We start from the raw sequence: 10,586 nt of genomic DNA, 5'->3' as shown, positions 1-10,586 counted from the left end.
ATATATATATATATATATATATATATATATATATATATATAGTTTTTGTTTGTTTTTTTTAGCAAAAAAGTACATTTTAGCACGGACTTTTATTGTGTGGAATGGCTGAAAATGTAAAGCGTCCCTTAAAATTTGCGCAAAAGAACATGTGGGTTGCCAAGGTGCAAACCACGTTGTTAAACAAAATTATATTGTTTGACAAAACCTTACAGATCATTTTATTTAATTTTATTTCAAATTGTAATTTTATTATATATTTATATTTTACATTATCGGCAAGAACAGCTCATACAAAATGATTCTTGTTGCATATATCACTGGCACCAATACAGAACCAGTATAAACAGGGTTTTTATTTTTTGTTTTGTTATGTTTTGTGTTGTTGTTTTTTCCCCCTGTCCATAAACACAAATTGTGTATTTACGTCTTTATCTGGCACCAAAATTATTTACTCGTTTTATGGTTTTAACCCAGGAAAATTATTTTATGCGGACAATCTGGCAACCCATACACTCCAGTTCCCTGTTGGTGTGAGGTGGTACAGTGAAGGAACGATGGCTGCCTGCATCAGAGTAATATGGAGGAGAATGACCACCTTGACAGTCGCTATCCATAATGGGTCTGCTCTCCTGGACGCTTTCTTTGCCAAAACACACTAATTCCCCTGTTTCGTCCCATCTGTAGAGACCAAGTGTTGTGTTTGCATCAGTCTGCTTGCTAGCTCCGCGCTATGTTTCTACCCACATCAACTCTCTTTAATTGACCTGACCGGTGAGTAGCTAACGTTAGATGGATATTCACCGTTTCATAACGCAAATACGAATACAAGCTCTTTGAATGTAAATGAAAGCGAAGTAAGCTCATTAGGCAACCTAGATGTTTAGTTAGCTGGCTTTGCTTGTACTTAGCTAACATTAGCAATTTGCTTCCTTGATTGTTGCTGGTAAAGGTCAATATGGCAAACTGGGTGAAGCAAAAAACTATTATATAAATGTATGGATCATATTAAACCTAAGAACAGGACATTTGCAAATTATGCAAATAACAATAGTGTCCAAGGACTTTGCATGGATTCCTTCAGTACCTTCAAACATAGCTTGGCTTAATTTGTTTTAGGTTTCTATTTTGAAATGATGGATTAATGCACACCCTTTTCCCCTCTATTCTTTCTCTCTTTAGATATCACTCATAACATGGCCATCACACAGTTTCGCCTTTTTAAAATATGCACCTGCTTGGCATCTATTCTGTCATTCTTGAAAAGACTGATTTGTAGGTGAGTACAAAACTCTTTTGTTCAATTTCGTGCATATTCGTTTTGTAGATTGTCAGTCTGAAGTCATTTGACATAGGTGGATCCGGAGATAAATTTGTGTCCCTTACAGATGTGACGCTGAGTTTCGTCTGTTGTCTTTTGTTAATGTAGGGCTGGAAGGTCACGCAAGCTAAGCGGGGATCAGATCACCCTTCCGACCACAGTTGATTATTCCTCTGCATCAAAACAGGTTAGAGAATGCATCGTGCTGGAGACTCTGTCATGAATATTTGCCATGGGGATTGGTTGAGAAGTGGGTCTTAAGAAAAATATTTTGCATAGAGAAAGTAACTTTTTAGAGCAATTTCATATAATGCTTTTTCAAAATAAAAATATATTGTTACACAGCATTATGTTTTAAATAAATTCTGTTCCTTTGAACATATTATTTATCAAAGAATACTGACAAAATGATGTATTACAGTTTCCACAAAAATAGTAAGAAATAATAAGAAATGTTTTTCTTTATGAGCAACAGGATCATGTGACTGAAGACTGGAGTAATGGCTGATGAAAATTTAGTTTTGCCATCACAGGAATAAATTACAGTTTAAATTATATTAACAATTTCAGAATAGTACCCTTTTTTTAAACTTTTTGATAAAAATACTTTGGAAGCATAAGAGACTTCTTTCAAACATATTACAAAATTGTCTTTAAAATAATGTCCTAACCTTAATAGTGGCAACAAAAAAAATCTTTATACAGTTTTGATCATCGTATTTTTGTTTTTATTTTAGGAGAAGATATGTTTCTTGACAGATTTTGTGAGGTTCACCTTATTACGAATTTTAGAAATGATATGCTTTTATATTGTACTTACTATGTTTAAGAATAGATATGAACATTTGCATCAAAAGCCGCATTTTTCATTGATACTGTTGTAAGTCACAATTTCATACAGTATGTAGATTAAGTATTCCTCGCAGTAAGAAATGAAAGAGCTTTTCGAAACCAAGCATGTCCGAATGATTAAATTGTCATGGAGGTCCTTTACAAAATAAAAAGCCATGCATTTTTATGCATCTATGAGAATGACAAAAATAAAGCACTGTCACAATGAAACTGGACAGATGACTATTAACTACTAATGACCTTTGCTTGATGAAATGAGTGAATGTTTGTTTTATAATTGAATTCAGTTGGAGATTGAGGAGTGGAGCTCATGGGATGAGGAAGCTCCCACCAGTATCAGAATTGAAGGTGGTAACGGGATAGTTCCACCTCCACAGAATGAAGCTGAAGAAGAAGAGCCAGACTACTTCAAAGACATGGCTCCCACCATCAGGAAAACACAAAAGGTAGGTTCATTATTCGGCTGCCTGTTCATTGTCATTTCTTTCTTTCTCTCTATCTTCTGTCCTAGTTTTTAATTATTTTTATTCTGTCCTATAGTTTTTATATTTTATGTTTTTACATCATAGTAACTCTCCCTCTCTTGCTTTCTCTCTTAAAAACATAACCTTTTTTGCAATTTATAGTTAGGGCGAGTGGAAATTAAAAAAGGGACAAATATTGTTAAAGCAGTGCAGTGGTAGTGCTGACCTTCTCAGTCCCATTTTTGTGTAATATGCAATATCATTCAAACGTTTGGAGTCAGTAAAATTTTTATTTAGCAGGGCTGCAATAAATTGATCAAAAGTGATAAAGACATTTTTTGTTTTAAATTAAAGGCACAATATGTAAGATTTTTAAATTAAAATATCCAAAAACCACTAGAACAGTGTTATATATTTTGCTGACTTGTGTACTTACATTATCTCAAATGTTTCGAAGAATGTTTAAATCCAGAGAAATAAGCAATTTTAACTAGTGACACGGACTGTGTCTATAGTGTCATTGTGTTGCCTGCCAAGGACGTCATAACCCTTCGATTTCCTTTTTTTTTTTTTTTTTTTGTAGAAAACATGAAAACACCAAAGACGCTTTAATATGTTGTGCGTTTTATTAGACCGGTGACGACCGCACAGAGTAGCATTATAACAGAATGTTCAAATGTATCTAGTATGATAAAACAGCGCTGCTTCCTTCCGCTACTTTCAGGAAGGAGCGGAAGCAGTCGACTGTGGCATAATAAAAGCTCCGCTGCTTTACCCCACATACGCACGACCGGAAGCAGCGGAAGCGTGAAGACGACAACTCCCATGATTCCACACTCAGTCACGGCGTCATCTAACTACGCCTTTGTTTCTTTGTTTGTTTTGAATACGCGCCCTCGAGTGGCAAAAATTACATATTGTGCCTTTAATTTCTATTTCAAATAAATCTGTTCTTTTGACATTTCTATTCAGCAAAGAAGCCTGAAAAAATGTCTCACAGTTTTCAACATTAATAATAAGAAGAATTTCCTGAGCACCAAATCAGCATAAATCCTTCAGATTTCTGAAGGATTTCTAAAATAATCATTTCATTTGCAATTTGTGCTCTTTTTCCAGATTGTCTTGAAAAAAAGGGAACCTCTGAATCTCTCTATGCCAGACAGCTCTTCAGGTTTCTCCAGCCGACTAGCTGCCACTCAGGACATGTCCTTCATCCAGCCCTCTGTGAGTGATACAGTCTAACAATGATAATCACAGTTATTGGGAGGCCAATTAACACTTTCAGCAAAAAAAGATTTATTGGGAGTCCTCCAACTCCACCAAATCACATCACTTTAATATGTTGGATCAAATGGTATGATGATCAGAAAACACAATGTCTCTGTGTGCTGCAGTCGGAGCTGGGGGACCTTGACACCTGGCAGGAGGACACCAATGCCTGGGAGGATGAGGCAGATGCAGCCTGGGAGGCAGAGGAAGTGCTGAGGTAAGCTACCTTACCAGCTGGCTATGAGGTGATCCTGTACAACATAAAAATGTTTCTGGTTCTGTTTGTTTCCTTTGATATCTGCAATATTAAATCACTTAAGTCACTTAAGTTTTTTTAATTAATACAGGGTCAACTCATTTTGAGGGAGAATGTGGTGGGTTTCTAATTTTGTCCACTAGGTGTCAGTGTACAAGCACAGTTGTTTTAATCTTGATTAAAGGGATAGTTGACCAAAAAAAGAAAATTCTGTCATCATTTACTCACCCTTATGTCATTCCAAACCTGTGTGCATTTCTTTCTTCTGTGGTACATCAAAGACGATATTTTGAAGAATGTTGATAACAGTTTCAGTTCCCATTGACTACCATTGTGTGGATAAAAAGTACAGTGGAAGTACTGGGAACCGGAAATGCTTGGTTTCTGGTCACTTCAGGTTTGGAATGACAAGAAGGTGAATAAATGATGACAGAATTTTTTTTCATTTTTGGGTTTACTTTGATCTATCATATAGCATCATATTTGAAAGGGTATGATTTTTGGGTGTATTTACAGACCGCATACAATAAAGCAGATTACTGATTTAAATTAAAAATATTTCTTAAAACTTACCATAAATGCGATGAAATTGATCTTTCTTTGTCTATCGTGAACACAGGCAGCAGAAGCTGGCTGAGAGAGAGAGACGTGCCATAGAGCAACAGAGGAAGAAAATGGAGAAAGAGGCACAGAGAATGATGAAAAAAGAGCAGAAGATTGCTGTCAAACTTTCATAACATTAATACAGTGCACCGGACACTCAAAGCAACAGCCAAACAACTGTTCATATTACATTTGACCTGGTTTTGTCCTGCCCCCACCATACTACTGTCTTCACCTCTTTGGGATATTTTTTAGTCCATCAGCCATATTAGGGATTTTTTTATGTTTATTTCTTTGGGTTTTCGTTTTGTATTGGACTGAACACAGCACAAAGAATCTTCCCTTTTGTTTTTGAGGTATTGTGACTGTTCTTACTGTGCGCTTGATGAAAGAAAAAATATGTTTGTTTTTTTCTGTCAGTATTTATAACACTTGAATGATTTGTCCAGAACAACATTTTTTTTTTTATCATGGGCTTAATTGTGAATAATCCTTCAAGACCTTATATTTTAATCTTGATTTTTCCAAAGACAAAAATTTGAGTCAAGGAATTAATAATTGTCCGTGTGAATGGAGAGCAGAGATATTCAGTATGTACTGAGGCTCAAAGAAAGCGCTTTTAAGAGATGTGGGTTGGTCATCATGGAAACGCTGAAATTTTTTAAATATCCAAATTGGCAACCAAACCATCTTTTATCTTTAGTAAGACTGTTTACTGAGGAGAGCATTGACTAAGAGAAAAACATTCACAATTTATTTTAAAGCAATTTCACCAGGGGAACGACTTGTCTTTTGCTATTAAAGAATTGATTTTCTCTTGAATATAAATTGATCATGTTTATTGATAAAATGAGGATCATGGTGGTGCTGAAATTAACTTCTGCATGCTGTGATTATTAAGGAACATGAAGCCATGAGAGCCACAGGTACAGATAATGAAAAACTGAATAAAATCACACCTTTTGCTGTGATTTATGTTTCCCGCTCATGCCTTTTTAAGTTGTTTTTACCATTTTTCACAGTGCATCCTTAGCTGTAATAAACATTTCAGTTATCTGTTCAATGGTTTATTTTATTCGGAGGCTTTCAGAATCTTCTGTCATTTCTTCACCAAAAACATGCTCTTCGTGCCGTGGTAAAGATGACGTCTTTGGGTCTCTGAACATAATCAGCAATACAAGACTTTATTCGATCTGTTTGTACCCAGACTGTTAAGAAGTTCAATCAGCATCACAGAGCTGTCTCTGGAATACATGTGCTTTTATTTGTGATATTCAAGGTCAGCGCATTGCCCGGACCGGTGGAATATTCCAGCTCTGAGAATGTGATGTCATAATCCCCATCTGCCTCAGCAACGCCCCCCCAGTCGACCAACTCTCCCACAGCTTGACCCACTTAGACAGAGAGAGGAAAACAAATCATGACTGAATTAAACATTACATGCTGTCTTCTGCAGCTATGCGCATCTTTATCACACCTGACTTTATGGGTTTCACATGAGTTTGTCTCTGTAAGGAAGATTCTTGGACCATGTTCATTAAATAAAATGTATATGTTCATTAAATAAAGTGTATATAAACACTGTTCAAAGATTTTATGCACCAAAAATACATTGAGGGAAAAATGCCTCAACAATATCATATTAACACTTTTACAAGACATAGTCTGGAACAAAGCTAAAAGCTAACTGTAGTGTCCAACTGGGCTAACGGTACATAACGGCAAGCATTTGCTCAGTCTTGCCATTTCATGCATGCAGGGTTGTATGTTATGCAATAGTCAAGTCCCATCTGGTAACAGATGTACTGTGTGTTTTTCAGGCGGCCCAGGGGTCCACACTTGCTGCGTAATGGTTGCTTTAGTCTCAGCTTCTGAATATAGCAGTGTTGATGTTCATACACTCCATATATTTTGTATGACATAAAATGTTTTTGGGTTCTTGTGCGTGTGTGTGTTTGGGTACCCAGCAGGTCCATTAATGAAGCATTAATGCACTTTCGGCTGTTGCTGCCTACAGGATTTCTCTTAAAACATATCGAAGTTTAAAACCTCTTTGTTTCGTCAGTTACGAGCACTTTTATGTGTTAGAGCAGGAGTGTCAAACTCGGTTCCCGGAGGGCCGCAGCCCTGCAGAGTTTAGTTCCAACCCTACTCTAACCACACATTGCATGTAGTTTTCAAATAAGCCTGAAGGGACCTGATTAGCTGGATCAGGGGTGTTTAATTAGGGTTGATAAACTCTGCAGGGTCCTCCAGGAACTGCGTTTGACACCCCTCTCTTAGGGTCATTTTTTATTTGGTCATAACTTTATTTATTTATTATATGAAGGTCACATAACCACTGTAGTGTAAACGTCTTACCCTGATTCTTTTTTGCTACTTTTCAAATATTTTTTACCTTAACAGACTTTAAATATTAAAATCCATCATGGAAAACTTTAAAATAAGAAGGTGAAATATCCCTTGTTTTCACACTTGAAATATTCTAAACCCCGGGTGAATACAATTTTGGGTTATCTTGCTTCACATTTGTTTTACACTGCTCATAATTCACCAGGGGTTAAAAATAATCAATGGGTTATCGTTCTTATTTGCATATTTGTGCTGTCAGTGTCATTGATTGGACGAACTCTCGGAACCTGCATTATATTATATATTACCAATTGTACTATCAGCTTTTTCCTGAATGGTTTTTTCTGAATATAAAGTAATAATGAAATGGTGACGCATGTTTTTGTGTCACAGCAAGTGAAACATTAAATATTTTCGTTCACCTTCCATAATGAGTTCATGAAGATTTATTTACATTTGTTTTGCATTTTCTGCACTAATTTAAAGGTCAAATCTGCAGTATCCTTACAAAAAAAATACTGTTCTCCTTTTGTTAGTTGAAAGCATTATCAAATTACCAAAATGTTTAATAGGCAAATACACAAATGGTGGAGGATTTGTATCACTTTGTAAATGTCATTCATTCAAATTCTTTAGGGCACTGATTTAGTGTGGGCCTAGACAAGTAATTCAAGTTTAGAAATTATGCAATACCTTCCCTATGCTCTAACACGCAATAAAAGTCCAAACTTGGAGGGGTTTTCCATGCTTTAATAATAATAAATATAATGATATACATCTGATATAAACAAAAATATTGCACATAGGTCAGGCACATAACAAGTGTTCGCTGTACTGTGGCAAGTGCTGCCATTCAGGAAAATGTTAGTTTACAGAGCAACATGTAAAAGCTCTAACTCCAGGGAGAGAAATACAGTTTCACTTAACAAAACGCTGAACACATGTAAGCTTTGGCAGAAGGTTTTAGTTCTTTTGGAACACATGTGACATTTTAACTACAACAAAAATGACGACCAACTGACAGTCAACCCCTACTGTCACACTAAATGACTCTTTTATAAAAAGCAGGGAATAGCAGTCAGCAAAGAACAAGACTCGAGCAACATAAATCACCTACCCAGATGATCAGATTATGCAAAAATATTTATATATACAAAAACAAAAGCAATAAATAACAAAAAAGACAAATCAAGTCCATTTATATCCCCTTAAATTAATCCTTTGTGCCTCAGATTGCAAAAATACACAGTGCAAAGTAGGAATGTCGCAACTAAACATTAAATAAGTGTATGCGTATAATCACAGGTGTACAAAAACACAATTTCTTCTTGAAAATGGCGTTTAAGTGCTCTTGTTGTAACTGTGGGTGAGGGCCACTAAGTGTCTGGCCCGTGAGAGACATGGCGGAGGGAGTGCAATCCCATAATGCAACAGCCTCGAATTAAAGCTGCAATGTTGTACACGGGAGCCCCTCCGACCAAACCGTGCTGCGAGTAGAGCCATGCCACGGTGGGCAGAACAGGTGCTGCCACAGCAACCAGATCAACCAAGAAGTTGTTGCTCCAGTGGCTTTTTCCCACCACTGCCATGCTAGAGGTGTTCTTGGGATTCTTCAGGTCGAAATTCAGCTCTTCCATGAACTGGGGACTCATTTGGGGCTCGGAAAAACCCAGACCGGAATCACTAACAGTGTTTTGGGCAGTATTGGTGCAAATGGGGCCAACATCTTTGACTTCATCGTCTTGTGCTTCAGGAAAATTCCCCTTATTTATGGGTTTTTGTGCTTCAGGCAAGTCCTCGACCTTTTTGGGAACCTGTGCTGAAGGTGATTCCTGGGATTGGTGGGGTGAAGAAATAAGAAGGCCATGGAAGCCACCACCTTGGAGCTTTAGCAGCTGGAAAAGGATGGCTTGGAGATCAGCGGTGTAAATCATCTCATCAGTCTGGACACTTTTATCTTCTTCACCAAAGGGGTCGGTTGAGATATGTCCCTCAGTGCTCTTTTCCAAGACACTCGGCTCCAAGATGGACAGTCCTGGTTGGGGAATGATCTTGGTGCCACCATCCTGGCTGGAATCAACTGCAGTGGACATGAGAACCTGCTCCAGAATCTCTTCTCTGTTGGCCATCTCATCATTGGCCAGCAGCTCGCTATCAGCCATCTCCTCCACTGCTTGTTCTTTACCATGTAGCTCCATCTCCAACTTGCCTGCAGCAGATCTTTCTGGAGACTCACAGATAAACTCCAGCAATGGCTCATCCTGCAAGTTGCAGCCATTCTGCGCCAACTCCATGCTGTGGAGCAAGGACTCCAGCTTTCGGTTTTGGATGTTTATGTCAATGAAATACTTCTGGATGCCCTTATCCTTCTCCATGAGGCTGTTCTTCATGGTTTCCACCACTTGCCGCAGCTGCTTGATCTCTTTGCGTGCTTCTTTAAGAGCTAGCTGAGCTTCCACACGGTGACATTCCTCCTCTATCCAGTCCTCCCGCATACGCCCCAGTTGGGACTTCAGCTCCTCAATCTCAGCCTCCCTGCAACCCATCAATGTGGAAAATGTACCATGTGATGTCAGTTTTCGAATTGTGTCAGAGCTCTCGAGGGAACAGCAATTCAGTAATGCATTAGGGCAAGTATTTCAAAGCAGACTCTTACCGGTCACAAACTGTGTTCTGTGAGTCTCTGAGTTTTGTCTTGAGGTGTCGTATGGCTACCTCTTTCTGCTGTAGAGGGGTGAGGTACTGCTCTGGATTGGGAGGCTTGATGCCATGATTGTCTCCGCAGGAATGGTAGCGTACAGGAGTGGTTCTTCTGAAAGTAAAAAGCAAGTTTACCTCTTTAAATCTGATGAAGCATGCCAATATTTAAGCTACAAAAAGAGCTGCAGTAATAAACTCTATGGGCCTGTTGTGTCTGTAACAAGTTACAGTTTCCATCCAAATGCAAAAGCTTCACTAATATGAAAAATGAAAAAAAAATAAAACTCTTTATAGTGACTTTATACAAGTCACCATAATAATAAAACACAACCAACCACACAATAGGGTAGAAAGGTAAATATTAATGTAATATTAATATTTAAAGAACATAATGAACTAAAGTGCAAAAGATACAAAAAAAGGAAAGTACAAATATATTAAAGTACAAGAGAAAGAAAGAAAAATAAGTTATGAAAGAAAAAAACATCAAAGCAATAGCCCTGTTACCAGGCAGTAAAACAAGAGGCACAATATCCTAGCAACCTGCTATGCTGCTTTAAAGTCAATTTTGCATCTGTGCCAGAGATGGAACAATGGAAGAACAAACAAGGACCCTGGAGAAGCTCAGACAGGCATTACAGAGCACACACATTCTGTGCTTAGATTTTTCTTTCTTTTTTTTTTTTTTAAATGGAGCAACATGGCAAAATGGAGATTGTGGGTAAAAAAAAAAAAAAAAAAAAAAAAAAAAAAAAAAAAAACAAAAAAACCA

General features: G+C 37.5%; 2 protein-coding genes across 10 annotated transcripts in view; one reads left to right on the top strand and one right to left on the bottom strand.

The window, feature by feature from the left end:
* Window positions 1-511: 511 nt before the first annotated feature.
* Window positions 512-5,822, top strand: LOC107551191 (receptor-binding cancer antigen expressed on SiSo cells-like). The gene is made up of 7 exons (XM_016232728.1): window positions 512-771; window positions 1,180-1,276; window positions 1,427-1,505; window positions 2,458-2,616; window positions 3,751-3,858; window positions 4,029-4,120; window positions 4,779-5,822. Exons 2-7 carry the CDS (start codon window positions 1,194-1,196, stop codon window positions 4,894-4,896), a joined length of 639 nt encoding a protein of 212 aa, XP_016088214.1. The 5' UTR covers window positions 512-771; window positions 1,180-1,193; the 3' UTR covers window positions 4,897-5,822.
* Window positions 5,823-7,851: 2,029 nt separating this feature from the next.
* Window positions 7,852-10,586, bottom strand: part of sybu (syntabulin (syntaxin-interacting)) — a 19,030-nt gene continuing 16,295 nt past the window's right edge. For 7 of the 9 annotated variants that reach the window (XM_016232718.1, XM_016232721.1, XM_016232725.1 and 4 more), the window contains 2 exons: window positions 9,771-9,926; window positions 7,852-9,649 (listed from right to left, as the gene is read on the bottom strand). In XM_016232718.1, the coding sequence (XP_016088204.1) occupies window positions 8,491-9,649; window positions 9,771-9,926 (1,315 nt within the window). In that variant the 3' untranslated portion in view covers window positions 7,852-8,490. The remainder of the gene's footprint in view (window positions 9,650-9,770; window positions 9,927-10,586) is intronic. The other 2 variants (XM_016232720.1, XM_016232724.1) reach the window with 1 other exon arrangement.

This window comes from Sinocyclocheilus grahami, unplaced genomic scaffold, assembly GCF_001515645.1.
Source record: "Sinocyclocheilus grahami isolate Dianchi unplaced genomic scaffold, SAMN03320097.WGS_v1.1 scaffold417.1, whole genome shotgun sequence".
NCBI lineage: Eukaryota > Metazoa > Chordata > Actinopteri > Cypriniformes > Cyprinidae > Sinocyclocheilus > Sinocyclocheilus grahami.
Note: the sequence above shows the minus strand (reverse complement) of the source record. Positions and strands in the feature narration are given on the sequence as shown.